The sequence below is a fragment of the Sceloporus undulatus genome, chromosome 5, assembly GCF_019175285.1.
Source record: "Sceloporus undulatus isolate JIND9_A2432 ecotype Alabama chromosome 5, SceUnd_v1.1, whole genome shotgun sequence".
Taxonomy (NCBI): Eukaryota; Metazoa; Chordata; class Lepidosauria; order Squamata; family Phrynosomatidae; genus Sceloporus; species Sceloporus undulatus.
In genome coordinates, this window is record NC_056526.1 from 2,103,778 (window position 1) to 2,128,574 (window position 24,797).

At 44.5% G+C, this 24,797-nt stretch overlaps 1 protein-coding gene across 2 annotated transcripts; it reads left to right on the forward strand.

Moving 5' to 3' along the window:
* The first annotated feature begins 188 nt into the window (after window positions 1–188).
* On the forward strand, window positions 189–21,754 carry LOC121931851 (thymidine phosphorylase). 2 transcript variants are annotated; one of them, XM_042469936.1, is made up of 10 exons: window positions 190–391; window positions 3,324–3,473; window positions 5,467–5,669; window positions 6,995–7,093; window positions 8,979–9,108; window positions 10,196–10,314; window positions 12,037–12,199; window positions 12,828–13,058; window positions 14,643–14,783; window positions 19,973–21,754. In XM_042469936.1, exons 2-10 carry the CDS (start codon window positions 3,335–3,337, stop codon window positions 20,119–20,121), a joined length of 1,374 nt encoding a protein of 457 aa, XP_042325870.1. In that variant the 5' UTR covers window positions 190–391; window positions 3,324–3,334; the 3' UTR covers window positions 20,122–21,754. The 2 variants fall into 2 exon arrangements, with proteins under 2 accessions (XP_042325871.1, XP_042325870.1); XM_042469937.1 differs by lacking the exon at window positions 6,995–7,093 and having other exon boundaries at window positions 189–391.
* The last annotated feature ends 3,043 nt before the right edge of the window (window positions 21,755–24,797 follow it).

Below are 24,797 nucleotides of genomic sequence, written 5' to 3' on the forward strand. Positions count from 1 at the left end.
GCATGTGTGGAGTGATGGCTGAGTTGGCACAGGTTTTGTGGCCTTTGAGCATCTTGTTCCCAGTCAGCATGGATGACTCCCATGCCATGTCATGTTTGCTTATATGGGTGGCAACGAATGGGAAGCAGAGGAGGTTGGTATTTCACAACTGGCTTCCCTCCTGTGAACTGGGAGGGATTGTTGTGTGTCTCCATCGAGTGAATAAACTGGTGCGACTGAGGTCAACTGGGAGAGCTGGAGTGAGGGAAGGAAAGAGAAAGAGGTGGAAAGAAGGAGGGAGGGAGGTGTGCCCCTTGCAACCTTGTGCTAACTCCTTCTATTGGTAGCTTCCCAGTGTGAAGAAGTCACCCACTAGTCAACAACCAGCACTGTCTTCTTGGATGGTTCCAAGGTAGGCTTGCAGAGATTTGTTGTATGTAGTGTTGTGCTGCAGAGATTTGTTCTTGCACACTTAAAATGGTGAAGGGTCTGGAAACCATGAAGCCCTATGAGGAGATACTGAGGGAGCTGGGGATGTTTAGCATGGAGAAAAGAAGGTTAAGAGGTGATATGATGATAGCCCTGTTTAAATAGTTGGTGGGGTGTCATAGTAGTACAAAACGCGGCAGCCAGATTGGTCACGAAATTTGACTATATAACACCTATTTTGAAAGATCTTCTTTGGCTACCCGTTAGCTTCCAAGCGCAATACAAGCGCAATATAAAGCCCTACATGGCTCAGGCCCAAGTTACTTAAAGGAACGCGTCTCCCTATATAGTCCGCCTCGCACTCTCAGAACTTCTGGGAAAAATCTGTTGAAGGCACATCCAACTGGATTGGTTTCAACCTTTCAAACAACTTTTACTTCGGTGGCTCCTAAACAATGGAATAACCTTCTGGAAGAGATGGGTCTTTTTACCTCCTTGGAGGCTTTCAAGAGGGCAGTTAAGACGGATCTCTTCCGGCAAGCCTATCCAGCCAATCTCTTGTAAGGATTTCACCCCACTCTTCTAGTTAGGATGTATTGTTTTTAAACTGTTTTTAATGATAAATATTGTTTGTTTTATACTTGTATATTGCTGTTATTGTTTGGTTGTAATCATGCCTCAATCCAACTGGGAGAAGGGGGAAAATACAAATGAAATTTTATTATTTTATTTATTATATTGAGGATGGAGCAAGCTTGTTTTCTGCTGCTCCACAGAACAGGATCCGGAACAATGGATGCAAGGTGCAGGAAAAGATAAGATTATCCCACTTGGGCTAAAACGTTCCCCAGTGCGTTCTCACGGGGGCAAGTGCAGAGCGTGATGGGAACCCGATGGGGCCCAGAACACTAATTTACTGCATGGCGGAATGCCGCTGCTGCCGCCGAGCGTTCCCACTGGGTTCCCATCAGGTTCCAGGGGACACCATTTCTGGGAATGCTTTGAAACTGTCCCCAGAAATCGTGTCTCCTGGAGCCTGATGGGAATGCTTGGCGTCGGCGTTCCGCCATGCAGTAAACTAGCATTCTGGGGCCCATCGGGTTCCCATCACACTCCGTGCTCACCCCCGTGAGAACGGACTGGGGAACGTTTTAACCCCAGTGCGATAATCTTCAGATTCCACTCAACATTAGGAGGACCTTCCTGAAAGTAAGGGCTGTTCGACAGTAGAACACACTCCTTCCTCAGAGTCTGGTGGGGTCTCTTTCTTTGGAGGTCTTTAAACAAAAGTGAATGGCCATTTGTCAGGGATGCTTTGATTTTGAGTCCCTGCATGGCATCTATTGATGCAGCCCAAAATAAAGACCTTTCCATTTTTCATTCCAATATTTCATTCCTGGAAGCCAGTCTTCATCAACTGTTTTTAGAGATTTATTATTCAGCAAAGAGGTAAGTTTGCCCAGTTCTAGCATTTAAGCAGGGGAGAGTGGACAAAGTACATTGAAGAGATGTGTGGGGCCCCAGGGCTGTTTTTGAAACTCTTGATCCTTCATTTTCTCTGGGAACAGCATTTCACATATTAAATAGGTTGCAAAGTTCATGTGCACTGTATACACTGCAAAATCCCCTTGGTTTTTGAAAGGAGAAGTGTACTTTGGCCATTTCTGGTCTTTCTTACTTTCCTTCTTTGTCAGTCTCTGCCACCTCCAGAAAGTACCAGCAGAAGATATTTGGCTCCAGACTCAACTCAGTTGAATACTCCTGTTTTAAATACTCTATTGAGTACTAAAATACTATGTTGTTGTTTGTTATGCCCCTTCAAGCTGACTCTGGAGGAATAATGTTGTTTGACTCCTCTTTGAATGCTGTAGCTCCATTCTAGGGAATCTTGGGATTTGCAGTTTTGCAAGGTCTCTGGAATTCTCTGCCAAAGAGTGTTGGTGCCTCACAAAAGTACAACTCAGAAACATGTCATGCCAGACTGATCTTATCTCCTTTTTTGGATAAAATTATCAGCTTGGTAGATGAAGGGAATGTTGTGGATGTAGCATATCTTGATTTCAGTAAGGCCTTTGACACAGTCCCCCACAATATTCTGGCAAGCAAGCTAGTAAAATGTAGATTAGTGCTTTGATTGAGTATTCCTGCATGGCAGAATGGGATTGGACATGACGACCCTTGAAGTCTCTTCCAACTCTATGAATCTAATAATAATAATAATAATTTGTTTTATTTATATACCGCTATTCCAAAGATCATAGCGGTGAACAGCAAGTCAGCTAATTTGCCCCCAACAGTCTGGGTACTCATTTTAGCTCCCTCCTCGGAAGGATGCAAGCCTGAGTCGAGCTTGGGCCCTTTGGCTGGTCTTGAACTTGCAACCTTGTGGTTTCGAGTGAATTGCTGCAGTACAGGCATTGAACCACTGCGCCACCAGGGTTAAGATTCTACAATTCCCAGAATTCTATGGCATTGAGCCATGGCAGTTATAGCTGTCTCAGATGGTATCATTTCTGTAGTGACTATCCAGCCAAAGAGACCAGAGCCCTGTCAAGGGGCCCTATATAGGCTGAGCATCCCTTAATCTGGAGATCCAAAACCTCCAAAAGCCAAAACTTTTTGCCACCAGCTGCCTGCTTCTGCCTTCAAGGCAGCAGCTGCAGTGCTCCTGGCTGAGACTAACGATAGGATTTCGATCAAGGATGCAACCGTTCACATGGGGTGGACTGCAAATCCCAGCAGTCCCTGGCCAGTATAGCCATGGGTATAGAATGCTGGGAGTTGCAGTGCAACAATATCTGGAGGGCCACAAGATTTTTCATCCATGCTTTTATGCTGTCTTGGTGTTTGTGTGTGTCAAAACTCCTCGCCCTCCCCTTTATATCTAACATCTTCACATTATCTTGCCACTGCAGGATCTGACCCCATGGACCCCAATCCAAACAGCAGGTTCAGCATGCCGGAAATCATCCGGAAGAAGCGGGATGGAGAGAAACTGAATCATGAGGAAATCCGCTACTTTGTGAAAGCTCTAACCCGGGGAGAGTTGCAAGATGGGCAAATCGGTGAGGAAGGCAAAGGATCCACAATTGAGTGGAAATGCGATGGGATGGGAAAAAGCCAAAAGCCTATGTCCTAAGATCAGGAGCAGTTGGGATGGAAAGTATATCCTCCAATTGTCCCAAAATAATAACAACAATTTCTTACCAGCCTTTCCCCATGGATCTAGGCAGGGGACCACAACAATTAACAGACACACCACATCAATTTAAACACACCAGTTAAAGCACACATCAGTTTAAAAGGACAAGATATGCTCATACTAAAACAATCCACATTTAAAATCCATCAGTTAAAATCCAGAGTTTAAAAGCCGTCCAGGTAAGCCTGCCGGAAGAGGCTGGTTTTCAATGCTGTTTTTCAATGTATTCAGTGTATTCAGCATTTCTGGCAGGTCATTCCACAGTTTTGGGGTGGCTAAAGAAAAGGTCCTCTGGCTGACAGTTGCCAACCTAGTCCTGGCTGGACCGGAGTGTCTGGGGCGGATTATATGGAATATGGCAAGGATGCCGCAAGAGTTCACATGTGCATCCCTTCAGTGCTCCTGGCATGGCCATGGCAGCGCTCCTGAAGTCAGCAATGAGGGACCAAGCATTGATCATGTGTCTGGGCACCTCATTCTGACTTCAGAGCAAGGAGCTCACCATGGCTGTGGCCACACTGGGCAGCACTGCAGGACACATTTTAAACAGCTGACCAGTGTCAGAAAAGAGGGCTCTAGATCTTCCAGGAAAATCTGGAGCTAACAGGGAGAGTTTTAACTATGTTTTAAGAGGTGTATACCTTAGGTTTGGCACTAAATGGAACTGTTCATGCCAGACTCATTGGTCCCTGCATCATCTGGACTCCCTGTCAAGAGTATAGTGGGAGACTGATGTATTTGGCCCATGCAGTCAGGGCCTAGGACTCTGGAGACCATGGTTTGAATCCCTGCTTGGCCATGGAAACCCACTGATTCACATTGGGTAAGTCACATTCCCTCAGCCTCGGAGGAAAGTAAAAGCAACCCCCCCCACCCCCGAATAAATATTGCCAAGAAAACTCCATGATAGGGTCACCATAAGTCAGAAATGATTGAAGACATCCAACGACTTGAAGGATAGGTATGTGGCTGCAATCCTATGCACTTGTTTTTGGCCTCTGCCCAAGGTTTTTCAAAGCATCCAACCATTGTTGCAGACAACCTGTTGACCAACCAGGATCCAACAGTTTGGATAGCTCATTTAGAGGTCAATATAAAACAGGGGGGGGGGTAGGCTGGATGGCCAGAGGTTGGATGGCCATCTGTCGAGGGTGCTTTGATTCTATATTCCTGCATGGCATGGGGTTGGACTTGATGGTCCTTAAGATCTCTTCCAACCCTAGGGACCTTATCACATGGGGAAAATCAAGGGAAAATCAGGGGTTTAAACAGCGATTATTCCATAAAAAACGCAATATCACAATTAAAATTTTCACACAACAATTCTAGTAAACAGGCAATAAACAGCAACAAATCATTTTTGGGATTTCCCTGTGAATGATTTGTTGTCGTTTATTGCCTGTTTAATAGCGACATCATGTGGAAATTTTAATTGCGGCATCACGTTTTGCATGTGATAATTGCTGTTTAACCCCCCAATATTGCCTGATGTCCCCCATGTGATAAGATCCTATGATTCTATGATAACCCCAGTAACAGGTGAGCTGCCAGCTGCCATGAGGCACACCTGAGATAGGGCTAGTTGTCCATGTGTTGCCTCCTTTGAATCTGAGATTGAAAGTTTCATTTTTGGACTACAGCTCCCAGAATCCAACACACGGGATGTGTGTGGTCATTTTTGTTCCCTGCTGGTTCAAATGGAGGGCGAGGTTGTGTTAGATGTTCAAGTTCATCTTACTAATTTCCCATACTCTGTGCATTAGTGTAGAGACATGGGTCTGCCCCACTAGCTGCCTCCGTAAAGATTGTTCCTCTCACCCACCGTGATCCCCATTCAGTGAACCCCTTCTTTCTAGGAGCGATGCTGATGGCCATCCGGCTGAAGGGCATGGATCCAGAGGAGACGCTGGTGCTGACCCAGGAGATGGCTACCTCGGGGAAGGTCCTTGAGTGGCCAGAGAAATGGCGGGGGCTCCTGGTGGACAAGCACTCCACGGGGGGAGTGGGAGATAAAGTCAGCTTGCCCTTGGCTCCAGCTTTGGCTGCGTGCGGCTGCAAGGTGAGCGCCAAATGCTTCCAAGTTTTCCAATTCCAGGCCTATATTAAAGAGGGACTCATCAAACTGGCTCCTTTCCTACTTTGCAGAGGGCAAGCCTCAAGATAAGGCAGGCTGTCCAAGGAGCCTTTCCCTTGGCACATGAACCACAGTTTGGGAAAGTTACTTGTCTGGACTACACCTCCCAGAATCCCCCAGCCAGCAGGATGAAGTAGAAAACTAGGACTTAACCCCAGGAAGGAGAAATGTAATATCAATGGGTATAATGCATTTAGGTCCTCGGGGGGACATTGGCTTCAACTGGCCAGAAGTGAACTGGCAACTGTCCTTTGGAGGACATTTTTGTTAGCTGCCCCAAAAATGTGGAATGACCTGCTAGGAGAGATTCAACAGCAAAATATGTGGTCTGAATTTAAAACAGTATTAAAGATCTATCTCTTTCAGAAGGCCCACCCTGTCGATTTAAAGCTATGAATTTAAATTCGTTTATCTTTAATTTTATGTTGGACGAATTTAATGTGTTGTAAGTTTATATGTTTTAATTTAATGTGTGTAAATGGTTCTGTGTTGTACCCTGAGACTCAGCATGGTGTTGTGGTCTGAATGTTGGACTATGACTCTGGAGACCAGGGTTTGATTCCTCGCTCGGCAATGGAAACCCACTGGCTGGCATGGGCTGAGTCACACACTCCCAGCCCCAGAAAACCTTGTGATAGGTTCACTTTAGGGTTGCCATACGTTTAAACGACTTGAAGGCACACAACAACAACAACAATTTTGTACCCTGCCTCAAACCTTAGGAAGAGGTAGATAAGAAATCATCATCATAATCACCAACACCATGACCACTACCACCTCCTTAACACATACAGAACCCCCCCCCCACTGCTACAACTGGCTGGAAATACAAAATCCATTATCTAGAAGCCTAAGGGATTTATATAAGAGGAGCTACAAGAAATTAAAAGGTATCAATAAATCCCTTCTAAGTATACAAAACAGGAAATGGGGTGGAGTATCAATTTGCTGATCAGATTTTGCATTAAGGAGTTTAAATTTCTCCCTGTGGCTGTCTCAGATGGGGAAAAGTGCCAGATGTTTCAGTGAGTCCACAGCCTGTGAAAAGTTACTCTGTGCTTCCTCATGCTGGTCAGGCAATTCTTCAGGCTGCTGGGCAAGAAAGTTACTTTTCCAAGACTAGAATCTGTCTTGGTCCCAAGATCTTCCTCTGTCCAGGAATAATGCTCTCTGTTCTGCTTAATGGCTTCTGCTGATCAATGTTCCTTCCTGATAGCCAAGCAGCAGACTTTCCTTTTTCTGTTGCGCAGGTGCCCATGATCAGCGGGCGAGGTCTGGGCCACACGGGGGGCACGCTGGACAAGCTGGAGTCCATCCCTGGTTTCAGCGTCTCCCAAAGCCCTGAACAGGTGAGATGCTCGGTGTGGCTGTGATGGAGTCAATGGGCCCTTTATAGCAATAGAAATAGCAAGTAGCAATAGCAAGGACATTTCTATATTGCTTATCAGTGCACTTAAGCACTCCCTAAGTGGTTTACAAAGTGTAAGCTAATTACCCCCAACAAGCTGGGGATTCATTTTAGCGAACTCCTTGGAAGGATGCAAGCCTGAGTCAAGCTTGAGTCCTTTTGCTGGTACTGAACTCACAACTTTATGGTTTGTGAGTGAGTGGCTGCAGTACAGGCATTGAACCACTGCGCCACCAGGGCTCTTTAACACTACAGAAGTGGAGCTGCATCTTAACATGGAGGCACACAGGAAAAAGAGTCTCCCTGGTACAACTCACAGATGTCTCCTTAGGAAAATAGTGACGGGTGATTGTGTATCAACCGAGTCTACTCCTAATTTAGCCTGAACTTTGAAGAAATAATAGTGCTACTCTATTCTGCTTTGCTCAGACCTCACCTGGAATCCTGTGTCCAGTTCTGGGCACCACAAACGGATGTGGACAAGCTGGAGCATGTCCAGAGGAGGGCGACTAAAATGGTGAAGGGTCTAGAAACCCTATGAGGAGTGACTTAGGGAGCTGGGGATGTTTAGCCTGGAGAAGAAAAGGTTAAGGGGTGATATGACGGCCGTGTTTAAATATTTGAAGGGATGTCATATTGGGGATGGAGCAAGCTTGTTTTCTGCTGCTCCAGAGAATAGAGGATAGGACACGAAGCAATGGAAGCAAGCGACAAGAAAAGAGATTCTATGTCAACATTAGGAGGAACTTCCTGACAGTAAGAGCTGTTTGAGAGTGGAAGACACTGTCTTAAAAGGTGATGGAGTCTCCTTCTTTGGAGGTTTTTCAACAGAGACTGTCACAGGGAGTGCTTGGATTGTATGTTCCTGCATGGCAAAGTGGGGTGCTGTAAATTTACACAGCGCTGTACATACAATCTTTTAGTCAGACGGTTCCCTGCCCTCAGGCTTACAATCTAAGAAGACACGAAACAAAAGGAGAAGGGAGTGGTGGTGGGGAATGGGATCAGGTCCAGCAGTTCTTCTCCACCTCCGAGGCCTGGACCAAGGCAGATGGACTGGAGGAAGGGCTTGGCTTCTTAATGGATGGTTAAAAGGAGGCTTCCTGGGTCAGAGAGGGGCTCACCTCTGGGAACGCTTCTCTAAACAATATAGTCTTTAACTCAGTTGTGAAACTGGGTAGAGAAGTGATGAGGTGTGCATGTGGGGGAAGAAGGTTCCAGGAGTAAGGGGCAGCAAGCGAGAAGGGACGAATTCGGGAGGGGGCAGTGGTAGTCCTACACTGTGACAGGAGACCTTGACTACCAGAGCGGAGGGTGCGAGTAGGAATGTAAGGAGAAAGAAGGTCAGATAAGTAAGGAGGGGCCAACCCATGGAGGGCTTTGAAAGTCAATAATAAAAGCTATAGGGATGGAATTGTACGGGTTAGTCTCTACTAGAGTAGATGCATTCAGTTTGTAAACTCAAAGAAGCCAGGGGAACTTGGTGGTCTCTTCCAACTATAGGAGTCTAGGATTTTATAATGCCAATGTCCTCATTTATTGTCCCTGAAGAGGTTCAACACCAGATGGAATCAATACGTTTAAAATTCATTCTAAAAGAACAGATCCACCACCCCACTTGCAATGCTCCTCTACTTAGCTGACTTTTTACCTCCATGCTGTCCTACTTCAGGAAGCAATGCCACCGTGTCCTTCCACTGCCCAGACAAAGCTCTGTTCCTTTGTCTGGGCAGTGGAAGGACATGGTGGCATTGCTTCCTGGAGTAGGACAGCATGGAGGTAAAAAGTCACCTAAGTAGAGGGCCTTGTTCCTTGTTTCACTGCAGATGAAGATGATCTTGGAGAAGGTTGGCTGCTGCATTGTAGAGCAGAGCCAGGAGCTGGTCCCAGCAGACAAGATCCTCTATGCTCTGAGAGATGTCACAGCCACAGTGGACAGCTTGCCTCTCTCCACAGGTATGGCTTCCATGACAATCCTGGTACAAAGCAGAGTCCATCTTGTAAAATCCTTCTAATAAAGTGATGGGCAACTTCAAGAGGTCCATGTGCCAATTTTCTGCCTTCCAGGGGCCACTGAAAAAATGACCAAAATTGAAAAAAGAAACCCCAGATAGGACGTTGCTAGATATCCACTTACTATTTTCAAAAACATGTATTTCTTGATGATCAACAGGGGAAAAGGGATGCAATAATAGTAATAATAATAACAACAATAAGTATTATCATAACAATACTTACATAACAACAATAAAATCAATAAAATACTATTTAAATCATTAATCAATCTCATTATCAGATGAATCATTGCTCTTGGATGCTTCCAGGGACCCTTTCACATTGCAGAAATATTGCACTGTGATACCACTTGGATATTCATGGCAACATCCCATGGAATCCTGGGGTTTGTAGTTGGAGGTGGCCCTAGAATGGCTATCTGGCTGAGAATTGCAAATGTCTCCCTAAAGCTGGATGGGGAAGAAAGTGGATAGAAGGAAAAGCAAGTCCTTTGAGAGGCGGCTCTAGAGGAGTTTATACAGATACCATATAGACTGCTTAAAAGTCTAATAAATGGGTCCCTGAGTGAATCAGGACCGAGCTCTTCCTAGAAGCTAAGATGATTGAAGTGAGGCTGTCATGTTTTGGCCATATCCTGAGAAGACAGGACTCCCTAGAAAAGACAATAATGGTTGCATAAGTAGAAGACAGTAGAAAAAGAAGAAGACCACATTGCAAATGGAGAGACTCCATCAAGGAAGCCACAATAACTGCCCTGAGTCTGCAATAGCAGACTAAGCCCTGCTTAGCTTCCAAGATCAGACAGAATCTGCTTTAGGGTATTAAGAGAGAGAGGGCCCAAATTAGTTTGCAAAGAGCTCTCTAATTCCTCTTGGCTTCTGTGGGACTTGCTTGTTGGGGAATGGGCAGGGGATATATTTCCAGCCCTACAGGAAAAGATGGGCTTTTCTGGGGCTGTTCTCCAGGCATTTATTCATATCAAGGCGAGGCGTATCATCTGCGCATTTACCTGTTTCTTGGGTTGCAGGTTCCATCCTGGGGAAGAAGGTGGCTGAGAATCTCACTGCCTTAGTGCTGGATGTGAAGATTGGAAGCGGTGCCTTCTACCGCACCCTGGAAAGTGCCCAGCAGTTGGCAGAGAGTCTGGTGAGATAACAAAGCAATTCTATGCTGCACTGGCCAAACACTGAAGTTTCAGATGAAGGGAAGCTCCAATCCCACCTGGAACATTGTGTCCAGTTCTAGGCAACAGAACTTTGATTTTGCTTGGGTCAAACCTCACTTGGAGTCATGAGTCCATAGTTCATGAGCAACACTCTCAACCTGGAATGTGCCCAGGGTAAGATGACCAAGAAAGCAAAAGATCAAGAAATGAAAATCTTAAGGGGAAATGTTCAGAGAGCTGGGTATGTTTAGCTATGGCCTTATCGCATGAGAAAATAAATCTGAAATCTAACAGGAGAGTACCAACTTTCTCCATGCTTAATAATAATAATAATACAGTAATAATAATAATAATAATAATAATAAAATATTTATTTATATCCCGCCTTTCCGCAGATCAAGGCGGCTTACAGTATAAAATGCAACAGTACAATAAAACCAACAAGGAAATTACAGTTAAAATAACAAGCACAGATTAAAATAACAATGTCCAGCTAGCTCGAGATAACAAAACAATAACAGTGGGGGGGGGGGAGGCAGCATCGGGGACAGTTAGGGGAAAGCCTGTTGGAATAAAAAGATTTTTGACCCCTTTTTAAACTGGTCAAGGGAGGTGGCCGAGCGGAGCTCGCCAGGAAGCGAGTTCCAGAGCTGAGGGGCCGAGGTGGAAATGGCCCTCTGCGTTGTTATAACATATTTCACATCTGGAACTCTCAGTAATTGCTTCCCGGCAGATCTGAGTGTGTGAGACGGATTGTATGGAGAGAGGCGGTCCTCCAAGTACCCTTGGCCCAAGCCATTTAGGGCTTCTCTGCATAATGTCCTAAAACAAGGAAGCCATGGGCTTGAGTTAGCAAGACCTGAGCAGGGCAGTTAATAAAGGATCTTTGGGAAGTCTCATGCAATCCTAGAGATGAAAGAGATCCCAAAGGTCATCCAGTCCAACCCCATTCTGCCATGCAGAAAGACACAACCCAAGCCATCCAGAAGTGGACACAAGATTCCAGATGAGGTCTGACCAAAGCAGAATAGAGTAACACGATTACTTCCCTCTATGGAGAAGCAAGAGGAGACCCGCCTTGTTACATCCTTAGAAATCTTTAAGAAGGCGGTAAAGAGTAGACAGAACTCTTCTGCTGCACTTATCCTCCTGACCTCCTATGAAGACCATTAGTATGGAACCAGACCAGCTGAACTGTGATTGATTGATGTTAATGTTTTTAAGTTCTTATGTTTTTTGCTTTTATGTTTTTATTTTTTAACTGTGGTTTTAATGGTGCAGTGACTAGTGATGCAATAATGTAATTGTAATTTTAACCTTGCTGTGATCCCGCTTTGATCCATTGGGAGAGGCGGGAAGATAGAAGAAATAATAATAATAATAATAATAATAATAATAATAATAATAATAAGGCAAGGTAAACTTGATGACACTTAAGGAGCCCAAGGTGCTGAACATGTCTGGGAAGCCGGGGTTCAGCAAAGTGGATAGCTCCTTGAAAGTTAATATTCAGAATGAAATCACTGTCTCATTTATTATGGACACCACCAGCCAATGTTATCCTGTGATCTGTGTCTTCCCCACTCCTAGCTCCAGGTCCCAAGTGCTTCAACCTCCCTAGTGGGAAGTGAAACATCAGCAGGCTGCTCTTGCCATGCTCCAAGCACAAATATTCTACCTAAAGTTCCCTCTCTGTCTTGCAGGTCTCAGTCGGGACCCAGCTGGGAATAAACACCATTGCAGTCTTCAGCAAGATGGACAGCCCCTTGGGGCATCGGGTGGGCAATTCCTTGGAGGTGCTAGAATCCTTGGAGTGCTTGGAAGGACGAGGCCCCCAGGACCTCCGTGAGCTGGTGACCACCTTAGGTGAGCCCAGGGGAGACCCCGAGTAACACTAGGTAGACATGCATGCGTGCCTCTGCATGTGGGGGCATGTGCTCTCTGCTCTTTGGAGGAAGACTGCTGGGTTAGAAGCATCCCAGGCCCTGAGGAACCTAGGGAGGATCTCTTATGTCATAAGCGGAGGCTCATAGTGAGCTCGCTAGGGATGTTATTAAGTGGGAGATCTTAACCATCATCCAAACTTGCACAGAAGATATAATTCAGATGTGTTGAATAAATGAAGAAAATACAGAATCATAGAGTTGGAAGAGACCACAAAGTCCATCCAGTCCAACCCCATTCTGTCATGCAGGAACTCACAATCAAAGCATCCCTGACATATGCCCATCCAGCCTCTCTTTGAAAACTTCCAAAGAAGGAGAATCCACCACAAACTTTCTCCTAATGTTGAGGTGGAATCTCTTTTCTTGTAGCTTGCATCCATTGTCATGTTCTCTGGAGCAACAGAAAACAAGCTTGCTCCCTCCTCAATATGACACCCCTTAAAATACTTAAACAGGGCTATCGTGTCACCTCTTAACTTTCTCTCCTCCAGGCTAAACATATCCAGCTGTCTAAGTCCATCTCTCCATTTCCCCCTCTCACTTTGCAGGAGGAACCTTGTTGTGGCAGTGTGGGAGAGTCCCCTCTGTGTCCGAGGGCACTGCCCACATTGCAGGAGCGTTGGACCATGGTTCTGCCTTGGGTGCCTTCCAGGGCATGCTGCAAGCCCAAGGGGTGGCACCCCATGTGGCCCAGGCCCTGTGTAATGGGACAGAGGAGCAGAGACTGCAGGTGCTGGGAAAGGCTCAGGTCCAGGAGGAGCTGGTGACTGAGGGCGACGGTAAGAAGGGCAATGGGATGGGCCATGTGGGAGACCCTCTGGAAAGAGCATGGAAGAACCCTAGAACCATAGAGTCCCTATACTGGAATAAAGTTAGGATATAAGACAATAAAAAAATAATTGGCCAAAGCAGAATAGAGTGGGACTATTACTTCCCTTGATCTAGACACTATACTTCTATTGATGCAGCCTAGAGTTGCATTGCCTTTTTTAGCTGCTGCAGGGTCTTCTACTGTTGAATAGCGCTTGCCATCAGAAAGCTCTTGCTAATGTTGAGGTGGAATCTCTTTTCCTGTAGCTTGCATCCATTGCTCTATGGAGCTCTATGTCCTTATCTCTGGAGCATCAGAAAACAAGCTTGCTCCATCCTCAAATATTCAAACAGGGCTATCATATCACCACTTAACTTTCTCTTCTACAGGCTAAACATACCCAGTTCCCTAAGACTCTCCTAAAATCAGATTGGCCTTTTTAGCTGCCACATCACAGTTGACTCATGTTCAACTTGTGGTCTACTTGGACTCCTAGATCCCTTTCACACATATAAGTCTCCTTAAGACAGGTGTCCCCCATAATCCTATACCTGTGCATTTAATTTTTTCTACCTAAGTGCAGTACCTTACATTTCTCCTTATTCAAATTCATTTTCTTAGCTTTGACCCAGCTTTCTTATCCATTCAGGTCATTTTGAATTTTGATCCTGTCCTCTGGGGTATTAGTTACTCCTCCTAATTTGGTCTCATCTGCAAATTTTCCTCCAAGTCATTGATAAAGATGTTGAATAGCAAACTGGACCCAGGACAGAACTCTGTGGCACCCCACTGGCCACTTCTCTCCAGGATGAAGAAGAGGAGCCATTACTGAGCACACTTTGGGTTTGGGTTTAGTCCTAAAATCCAGAGTGGACTCGCCACTCCAAAGAAGTGGATTCCACTGGCCAGAATCTTCCAACCTTCACACTAAAATCCAGAGTAGATTCCCTGCCTCCCCTTCCAGTATGGAAATCACTCTCTGGTTCTGGAGACCTAGCATGGGAGTTTATCCCACAAAGAAGACTGGGAGTTTATCCTTTGAATATTCTGGAAAAATCATGTAATTATGTGAAACGATTTCACATGACGTTGCACAAAATCTGCCATTAAAATGGTCAGAAAGAAGCATTAACACACATCTTTTTACTTTCAGGATTTTGGTGACAATGCATTTCTGACATCACTATATTTGTGCTGTTGCGTATGCTAATCATTTACGCAATTACATTTTCGCTTTATTTGCAGGGTGTTTTAAATGTGCTTTAATCTCTCTTTAATGCCGAAATTAGCCCCAATGCTCTTCCCCATCGTTTCCACTTTCTTGTTCCTCCCATCCCACTCCAAGGCTTGGCATTGTGCTCCAGGAATAGCTCTTCAGGACCAGTCCTCTCCCGGTGGGGGAACTTTCTCAGGGCAGAATGTGTTGCAATCCTCTATTGGGGGAAGATACGAGGTGGGAGTCATCGTGCCCCTTTGCAACAGCCCAAGAGGTTCTTGCCTGCCCCAGTTATGTCCAGGTGCACTCAAACATCCTCCTGTGCTTTCTCCGCAGGGACAGTCCAGCAGATCCTTGCTTTGCCCATCGCTCAAGTGCTGCATGCTCTGGGGGCTGGACGCACCCAGGAGGGCCAACGGATCAACCTCCGGGTTGGAGCTGAGCTTCTGGTCTCTGTGGGGCAGCGGGTGAGGAAAGGTAAGAGCCAAAGTGCCAAAGATGCCAAATCTAGAACACCAGCTTTGCTCCTAAGTCTAAATTGTTCATACTGGGGCCTTCTCAGTGGTTGCTCCCAGGCTTTGGAACTCAGGAACCAGCGAGGTTAGGATGATGTCCTCCTTGTTGTCCTTTCATTATCAATTGCAAACTTCTCTGTGTTGACTTTTTTTGGAAATGGGCTTTTAATGGCATTTGCTGCCTTTTTTGTCTTCTAATGGATTTGTTTTAAGAGTTTTAATTATACACAGTCGGACCTCAATATCTACAGATTTTGCATCCATAGGTTCAGCTAACCACAGTTTTGATATGGTTTTTGTTATTTCAGATAAGGGATGACATTTTAGATGTGCCATTGTATATTATGGGACTTGAGCATCCAGGGGTTTGGGTATTTACAGGTGATCCTGGAACCAAACACCAATGGATACCAAGGGCCCACTGTAGTAGTAGTTACAGTAATAACACCCCACTGTATATAACTAACCATCTTGGATGAGTACCATGCAGAGGAAGATGCTAGTGTGGAAGAGGTCACTTGCCAAACAGAGGAGGCAGACAGCTGGAGGAATGTCACAAAGAGAAGTAAGCCAATAAGGATTTGTTCGGGGAGTTTGCAGCTAGAGAATCGATTTGAAGCTCTTTCCCTTATCAAGGAGGATGAAGAAGAGCAGCATGGACAGACTTCAGGGACAGAGCAGGGGAGCCTGAGAGTCCCACCCGAGGGAACAGTCGCTGCTAAGCCTCGGAGGAGGCATGTGGTCGTAGTGGGGGACTCCTTGCTGAGGGGTACAGAAGCAGTGATTTGTAGGCCTGACAAGATGTCTCGAGAGGTGTGTTGTCTTCCAGGTGCAAAGATCCGTGATGTGACAGAGAGGCTGACAAGACTGGTCAAGCCTACTGACCAATACCCCTTCCTTTTGGTCCACATGGGAACCAATGATACTGCAAGACACAGCCTTCAGAACATCAAAAGGGATTACGAGGCGCTTGGTAGGAAGCTGAAAGGAATGTCATCTCGTCTCTTCTGCCAGTTGAAGGGCATGGTCCAGGAAGGGAGAGGAAAATAGTGGATGTGAACAACTGGCTTTGCAGATGGTGCCGCCGAAAAGGATTTGGATTCTTTGATCATGGGCTGCGGTTCCACGAGGAGGGACTTCTTGCAACAGACGGATTGCATCTCACGCCAGTTGGAAGAAATGTTTTTGCCAACAGTCTCAAGAACTTGATCAGGAGGGCTTTAAACTGAGTTCCGAGGGGAAGGGAGGCAATATTAAGGAAGGCGAAAGGGATGGTGAAAATAGTCAAACTGACATAGAGGAAACAAGGCAAACAGTGCAAGGACCCAACAGTGGGAGGCAAAAGAACTTGCACAAGCAGCAAGTAAATGGGACCCATGGTCTGCGATGTCTCTACACTAATGCACAGAGCATGGGAAATAAGCAAGATGAACTCGAACTCCTAGTACAACAAAGCAAATATGATATAATAGGCATCACTGAAACCTGGTGGGATGAGTCTCATGATTGGAATGTGGAAATAGAGGGGTATAACCTTATTAAGAGAAATAGGCCAAATAAGAAAGGAGGAGGAATAGCACTATATGTCAGAGATATTTACACCAGTGAAGAGATCCAGAACATCAATCATGGAAGCCAGGTGGAGAGCATCTGGATAAGAATCAAAGGGGAGAGAAACAACAAGGATGTTACGGTGGGAGTCTACTACAGACCCCCAAGTCAGACGGAGGAATTGGATGATATCTTTCTAGAACAGATGACCACACAGTCAGAAAAGAGAGATGTAGTAGAGATGGGCGACTTCAACTATCCTGATATTTGCTGGAAGTCAAACTCAGCAAAATCCTCAAGGCCTAGCAAATTCCTCAATTGCCTGGAAGACAATTTCATGGTCCAAAAGGTGGAAGAGGCAACAAGGGGGTCAGCTATTTTAGATCTGATCCTAACCAACAAGGATGACTTGGTTAATGGGGTGCAAGTGGTGGGATCCTTAGGTGGAAGTGACCATGCTCTCCTGGAGTTTGTAATACAGTGGAAAGGAGAAGCCAGGCAGAGTCAGACACGCATCCTAGACTTTAGGAGAGCGGATTTCAGTAAACTTAGAGAAGTATTGAGTGCGATTCCATGGTCAGAAATACTAAAAGATAAAGGAGTTCAGGACGGATGGGACTTTCTCAAAAGGGAGATACTGAAGGCACAATTTCAAACAGTTCCAGTGAGAAAGAAAAATGGGAGATGTCGCAAGAACCCAGGATGGATGACTAAGGAACTTTCAACTGAGAAGAGTTTGAAACGGAACATGTATAAGAAATGGAAAAAGGGGGAAATCACAAAAAAGGAATTCAAAGAAATAGCAGGCATGTGTAGGGGTAAAGTCAGAAAAGCTAAAGCGCAGAATGAACTCAGGCTTGCTAGAGAGGTTAAGAACAATAAAAAGGGCTTTTTTGGATATGTCCGCAGCAAAAGGAAGAAGAAGGAAACGGTAGGTTCACTTCGTGGAGAAGATGGCAAAATGCTAACAGAAGACAGAGAAAAGGCAGAGTTACTCAAGACCTTCTTTGCCTCAGTCTTCTCAGAAAAGGCAAAGGGGCTCAACCTGAGGATAATGGAGCAGAGGACAGAATAGGGGCATTTCAGTACAGAATAAGTAAAGAGATAGTAGAGGAATACCTTGTTAATCTAAATGAATTTAAGTCTCCGGGACCAGATGAACTCCATCCAAGGGTATTAAAAGAACTGGCAAATGTAATATCGGAGCCATTGGCAATAATCTTTGAAAACTCCTGGAAAACAGGAGAGATCACAGCAGACTGGCGGAGGGCAAACGTCCCCATCTTCAAAAAGGGGGAAAAGGGGATCCCAACAATTATCGTCCAGTTAGTCTGAGATCAAGCCCAGGAAAGATTCTGGAGCAGATCCTTAAACAGAGAGTCTGTGAACATATAGAAGGCAATGTCATCATCACAAAAAGTCAACATGGGTTTCAGAGAAACAAGTCAAGCCAGACAAACCTAATCTCTTTCTTTGATAAAATTACCAGCTTGGTAGATGAAGGGAATGCTGTGGATATAGTAGATCTTGATTTCACTAAGGCCTTTGACAAGGTTTCCCATGACATTTTTGCAAACAAGCTTGTAAAATGTGGGCTAGACAAAGGAACTGTTACATGGATCTGTAATTGGTTGACCGGCCGAAGCCAAAGGGTGCTCAACAATGGCTCCTTTTCATCCTGGAGAGAAGTGACCAGTGGGGTCCCACAGGGCTCTGTCCTGGGCCCAGTGCTATTCAACATCTTTATCAATGACCTGGATGACAGAATTGGGGGTATACTTATCAAATTTGCAGATGACACCAAATTAGGGGGAATAGCTAATACCCCAGAGGACAGGATCAAGATTCAAAATGACCTGAATAGACTTGAAAGCTGGGCCAAAGCTAACAAAATGAAATTCAACACGGAGAAATGTAAGGTACTGCACTTAGGGCGGAAAAATGAAATGCACAGAAATAGGATTATGGGGGACACCTGGCTGAATGAAACTATGTGTGAAAGGGATCTAGGAGTCCAAGTAGACCACAAGTTGAACATGAGTGAACAGTGTGATGCGGCAGCTAAAAAGGCCAATGCTATTTTAGGCTGCATCAATAGAAGTATAGTGTCTAGATCAAGAAAAGTAATAGTGCCACTGTATTCTGCTTTGGTCAGGCCCCACCTAGAATATTGTGTCCAGTTCTGGGCACCACAATTCAGAAAGGACATAGAGAAACTGGAGTGTGTCCAAAGGAGGGCGACAAAAATGGTGAAGGGTCTGGAAACCATGCCCTATGAGGAACGACCCTATGTTTAGCCTGGAGAAAAGAAGGTTAAGAGGTGATATGATCGCCCTGTTTAAATATTTGAAGGGATGTCATATTGAAGAGGGAGCAAGCTTGTTTTCTGCTGCTCCAGAGAACAGGACCAGGAACAATGGATGCAAGCTGCAGGAAAAGAGATTCCACCTGAACATTAGGAGGAACTTCCTGACAGTTAGGGCTGTTCGACAGTGGAACGCACTCCTTCCTCGGAGGGTGATAGAGTCTCCTTCCTTGGAGGTCTTTAAACAGAGGCTGGATGGCCATCTGTCAGGGATGCTTTGATTTGGATTTCCTGCATGGCAGAATGGGGTTGGACTGGATGGCCCTAGTGGTCTCTTCCAACTCTATGATTCTATGATTCTATGATAACAGGAGTTCAGCATCAGTGGATTTTGGTATCCATAGGGGGTCCTGAAACCAAACCCTAGCAGAAACCAAGCCTACTGTACTACTACTACTACTACTACACCATTTTATTTAATAAACTTGAACATCTATGGATTTTGGTATCCATAGGGGGTCCTGGAACCAAACCCCAACAGATTCCAAGGGCCTACTGTAACAACAACAACAACAACAACAACAACAACAACACACCATTTTATTTAATGAACTTGAGCATCCATGGTATGTGTGTGTGTGTGTCCTGGAACCAAACCCCAGTGGATACCAAATGTCCAGTATGTGTGGTTTAATTATCTTTTAAATTATCTTTTAAATGTTTTTATGTTGAGAAACTGGAGTGTGTTCAAAGGAGGGTCTGGAAACCATGTCCTATGAAGAGCAATTTAGGAAGCTGGCTATGTTTAGCCTGGAGAAGAGAAGGTTAAGAGGTGATATGATAGCCCTGTTTAAATATTTGAAGGAGTGTCACATTAAGGAGGGAGCAAGCTTGTTTTCTGCTGCTCCAGAGACAAGGACACGGATGCAAGAAACAGATTGTATGCCATTGGCAGGTTTTATTTTTGTTGACTTGATCATTTTTAGAGCTGTGTACATTTACAGCGCTTTAGAAATAAACTATAATAATAATACCGTAAATAATAAAAAGAGATTCCACCTAAACATTAGGAAGAACGTCCTGACAGTATTTGACAGTGGAAGACGCTGCCTCAGAAGTTGGTGGAGTCTCCTTCTTTGGAGGTTTTTAAGCAGAGGCTGGGTGGACATCTCTCACAGAGGATGCTTTGTGAGTTCCTGCATGGCAAAATGGGTTGGTCTGGATGGTCTTTGGCGCCTCTTCCAAGTCTATGATTCTGATTTATCTCTTGGGTTAACCAGGTGCCTTTCTTCCAGGAACTCCATGGATCCGGATCCATTACGAGATCCCAGCATTGAGTGACATCAACCGACGGACCCTGCAAGGTGCCCTCATCCTGAAGGATGTGGAGCCCTTTGTTCCTGGCCTGAAGGTGATCAAGACGCTTTCCCCTTCAAAACCCTGAGGAGTCAGAGGGACGGTGGGGAAGGGAAGGGGTCCTGAAAAACTGCAGGGTTTGAAAGACGTAATGGAGAGAAGCCCAAGAGTCAGCTCTTATGGACTGAATCATAGAACTGGAAGGGACCACAAAGGGAAATCCAGTCCGTCTCTTTCTGCCATGCAGGAAGATGCCATCCAAGCACTCCTACATCCAGCCTCTGTTTAAAAACTTCCAAGAAGGAGACTCCATCAGAGTCCAAGGCAGCATCTTTGACTCTCAAACAGCTCTTACTGGCAGGAACCTCTTCCTAAGAAGAGATCAAATTAGTCTGGCATGACTTGCTTTGGAGAAATCCATGTCGCCTTTTGTGATTATGGCAATCCCTTCAAAATGTTCACAGACTCTCTGCTTAATGATCTGCTCTAGAGTCTTTCCTAGTCTTCATGTCAGACTATACTTGAAGACCTTCTACCACACATTTTCACACATTGTTGAAATTCATTTTATTAGTTTTGGCCTAACTCTCTAATCTATTAAGGTCATTTTGAATTTTGACCCTGTCCTCTTGAGTATTAGCTACTCCTCCTAATTTGGTCTCATCTGCAAATTTGACAAACATGTCCTCTATTCCTTAATCCAAGTCATTGACAAAGATGTTGAATAGCAAACTGGTCTCAGGACAGAACCCCGCTGGACACCCCACTGGTCACTTCTCTCCAGAATGAAAAGAAGGAGCCATGGTTGAGCATCCTTTGGGTTCGATTGGTCAGCCAATTCTAAATCCATTTAACGGTTGCATTGTCTGATCCACATTTTACAAGCTTCTTTGCAAGAATGTCATGGGAAACCTTGTCAAAGGCCTTACTGAAATCAAGATATACTATATCCACAGCATGCCCTTCATCTACCAAGCTGGTCATGTGAATTTTTGGTTATGGTGCAGCAGTCTGAGTGTTAAACTATGAGTCTAGAGACTAGGATTCGAATCCTGGCTTGGCCATGAAACCCACCGGGTGACCTTGGGCAAGTGACACTGTCTCAGCCTCAGAGGAAGGCAATCGCAAGCCTCCTCTGAACAAATCTTACCAAGAAAACCTCATAATAGGTTCGCCTTAGGGTTGCCATAATTCAGAAACCACTTGAAGGCACACAACAACAACAACAACAAATGCCTACTAGTAATTTTAATAGGATTATTTAGTTATCTAGTTGTAACTGTCATGGTAGAATAATGTATTTTTTCCCTTTTCCCCCATTACAATATGGATTAGGCTGTTTTGTGTATTTAGGCTGCATCTGCACTGCAAAACTAATGCACTTTGACACCACTTTAACTGCCATGACTCCCAGCTATGGAATATTGGGACTTGTCATTTTGCAAGAGTTTTAATTCCATAGCACTGAGCCATGGCAGTTAAAACAGTATCAAACTGCATTATATCTGCAGTACAGATGGAACCTTAGTTAGCGTTAAGTGTCCCAGTGTTTTAGCATTACGTATTCATTTTACTTTAGTTGAATTGCATGTGTGGATGTGTTCTGCTTTATTTGTCTACTTTTTGTTTTCTCATCTTCTTTATATTTTATTTCCTTTCTGAATGCTTATGGTTTTGGTTGTGCAATTTTTGTGTGTTAAGATTAATAAATCTATCATTCCCAAGAGATGGAATTCAATGCTGTCTCATTAAAAACCTATGCATTCCCCAGTTTTATGCATCAAGGTATTACAAACCCAGAAGTTGCCTGTGGCTGCATCTGCACTGCAGAAACAATCCAGTCTGAAACCACTTTAACGGCCATGGCTCCATGCTATGGAATGCTGGGATTTGCAGCTTGTTGTGACACCGGGATGGAGAAGGCTAAATATCTCACAAAACTACAAATCTCATAATTCCATGAAATGGAAGTACAGGACTTAAAGCAGTGTCAAACTGGTGGCACAGTGGTTAAATGCCTGTACTGCAGCCATTCACTCGAAACCATAAGGTTGCGAGTTCAAGACCAGCAAAAGGGCCCAAGCTCGACTCAGGCTTGCATCCTTCCGAGGAGAGAGCTAAAATGAGTACCCAGACTGTTGGGGGCAAATTAGCTTACTTGCTAATTAGCTTACTTGCTGTTCACCGCTATGATCTTTGGAATAGCGGTATATAAATAAAACAAATTATTATTATTATTATTATTATTATTATTATTATTATTTGTCCAGTGCAGATGACACCTCAGTGTGCCAAAACACACTGCAAAAATAATCCAGTTTGAAACGGCTTTAACTGCCCTGGCTCAATGCTAGGAATTGTAGTTTTGCACGATATTTAGCATTCGCTATTAGACAACTCTGGTGCCACGACAAACGACAGTTCCCAGGATTCCCTAGCATTGAGCCAGGGCAGTTAAAGTGGTCTCAAACTGGATTATTTCTGCAGTATATTTTGGACCAATCTCACTGCTTTTGTGACCCAGCATGATGCAGTGGTTTGAGTGCTGGACTATGACTCTGGAGACCAGGGTTCAAATTCCAGCTCGGTCATGAAAGTCCTCGGGTGACCTTTGGAAAGTCACTCTCTCTCAGCCTCAATGGAAGGCAATGGCAAACCTCATCTGAACAAATCTTGCCAAGAAAAACCCTTAGGGTTGCTATAAGTTGGAAACAACTTGAAGACATACAGCATATTGGGGCTTCTGAAAGCTTCTAAGAACAGCAAGGCACCATTTAAGTATTTTTGTACCCTTTATTAACAAACAAAAACCTACATTTTGGGGGAGGGGGGGATCCAGAACTCTGCCACTTTCAGGCTCTGTTTGTTTGGAGATGGGCAATTCTAGCAATCTTAAAAGCCCCCATATGGTCCAGAAAACGTGGTCCTTGGTATGGATGCAGCTGGCCAGCCAGGTTTTAGTGGGACTTTCTCCAAAATGCATGCATTTGTAAGTCTGCAGCTGAGTCTCCCTTATCTGAAATTCCAAAATGCAATACTCTTGTCCCTCCATATTTGCAGTTTCGGCTTTTGCGTATTTGAATATTCACGGATTTTATTAATATCTTCTCTCTAGGAATATCTAGGTCCTCCAGTGCAACTCAATGGTCAACTTTAACCAAAAGTTGCACTGAAGGACCTAGAGGTTCCTAGGGAGAACACTCCGCTAGGCATTTGTGGCTCCTCCAGTGCAATTCTATGGTCAATGTTTGGCCAAAGAGTTGCACTGGAGGACCTAGAAATTCCCAGAGAGGTGGTCTCTCAGGTAAAAACCTAGTGTTTTTGTTATTTGTGGTTTTCCCACATTCACAGGGGTCCTATGCCCCTAACCCCAACGAATGGGAAGGGATGAGTGTATAATCCAAAATCCAAACTTGTCCATGTGGGTGGCTGAGAGAGTGATGTCTTTGCTTTCTGAGGATTCAGCGTTCACAAACTATGCTTCATACACAACAGTATTGCAAATATTATGCATAAAATGACCTTCAGGCTATGTATACAAGGTGCCCATGAAATCTAAATGAATTTCATGTTTCCACCTGGGTCCCAGAATGAGAAAGGTATATCTCATTCTGAATATGTCAATATTCCAAAATCCGGAAAACAAATTATTCCAAACTCTGGTCCCAAGCATTTTGAACAAGGGAGACTCAACCTGCATCTGAACGGATGTGGATCCAGGCCAGCTTTACTTAGCAACTCTAAGGAACAGACAGGGCAGTGGCTTCACCAGTCTATAAGGCTAAAGACATTGCAAAACTGCAAATGCCAGGATTCCATAAGACAGAGCTGCACCACGCAAAATATACACTTCTCACAATGAGAAACACATTGGGCGAAAAAGGATTAAATACTCGACGAACTATGTATCCTCTAAAAGAAAATTTCATTAAAATGCAATTTAGATGGCATTTAACCCCATATACTTTAGCAGAAATGAATAGAAATTCAAAGAATATTCTTATTTATTTTCTTAACCTAGTCCATCAAGCAACAAAATAAATTGATAAATGTGTAGTGAATAAATTGATGTGTAAGTAATAAATGAATAATAAGTGTTCTTGCCTTTTAACTTCCGTTATTTTTAATGTAATTATATATATATATATATATATATATATAGCCAATGTTAACTGTTTTAAAATTGTATTGTAATGCTTTTTAAATCTGCGAGCCGTTATGAGTCCCTTTGGGGAGAAAGTTGGCACATAAATGAAATAAATAAATAGTAAACAACAAATGATAGTAAATAATACATAGATCCCCCAATAGTTTTAGTTTGGAGGGAGCTCTCTTTATTGGCATGCTAAGTATCTGGGGATGCCTTGCTTTATTGGAAAAGACCGTTAAGCTTTTGCAAAATGCATTTTTCTACATAAAATGGAACCTTTGCAGAGTTCCAATAAAACTTTACAGTAAAAATATAAAACAAAATATAAAAATTAAAAATAACCGCCCCAAAAACAGTCTCTTGCTGAAGAAGAAGCCAGTGCAGCTTTGGAAGCTTGCAAGATGCATTTCCTGCTGCCACAAATGCGAGCTTTCCAGCAGGCTTGCTTCCTCTCTTCCAGGGAGGAAAGGGTTAACCCCCCCTCCCTCCCTCCCTGCAGCCAGCCCCTGCAGTTCTCCCCGGGAGACCCCGTGGCAAGGCCATGCCTCCTCCCTCCTCCTCCTTCTCTGGGCCTTGGCCGTTGGCCTGTTCCAAAGGGAGGCAGGCGGGGGGGG

Bases quoted from the DNA above. Each gene is read 5' to 3' on its own strand.
- LOC121931851 (XM_042469936.1), top strand. From the start codon at position 3,335: ATGGACCCCAATCCAAACAGCAGGTTCAGCATGCCGGAAATCATCCGG. The intron at 3,474-5,466 runs GTGAGGAAGGCA...CCTTCTTTCTAG, and splicing joins GTTGCAAGATGGGCAAATCG to GAGCGATGCTGATGGCCATC. The intron at 14,784-19,972 runs GTAAGAGCCAAA...CCTTTCTTCCAG, and splicing joins GGGGCAGCGGGTGAGGAAAG to GAACTCCATGGATCCGGATC.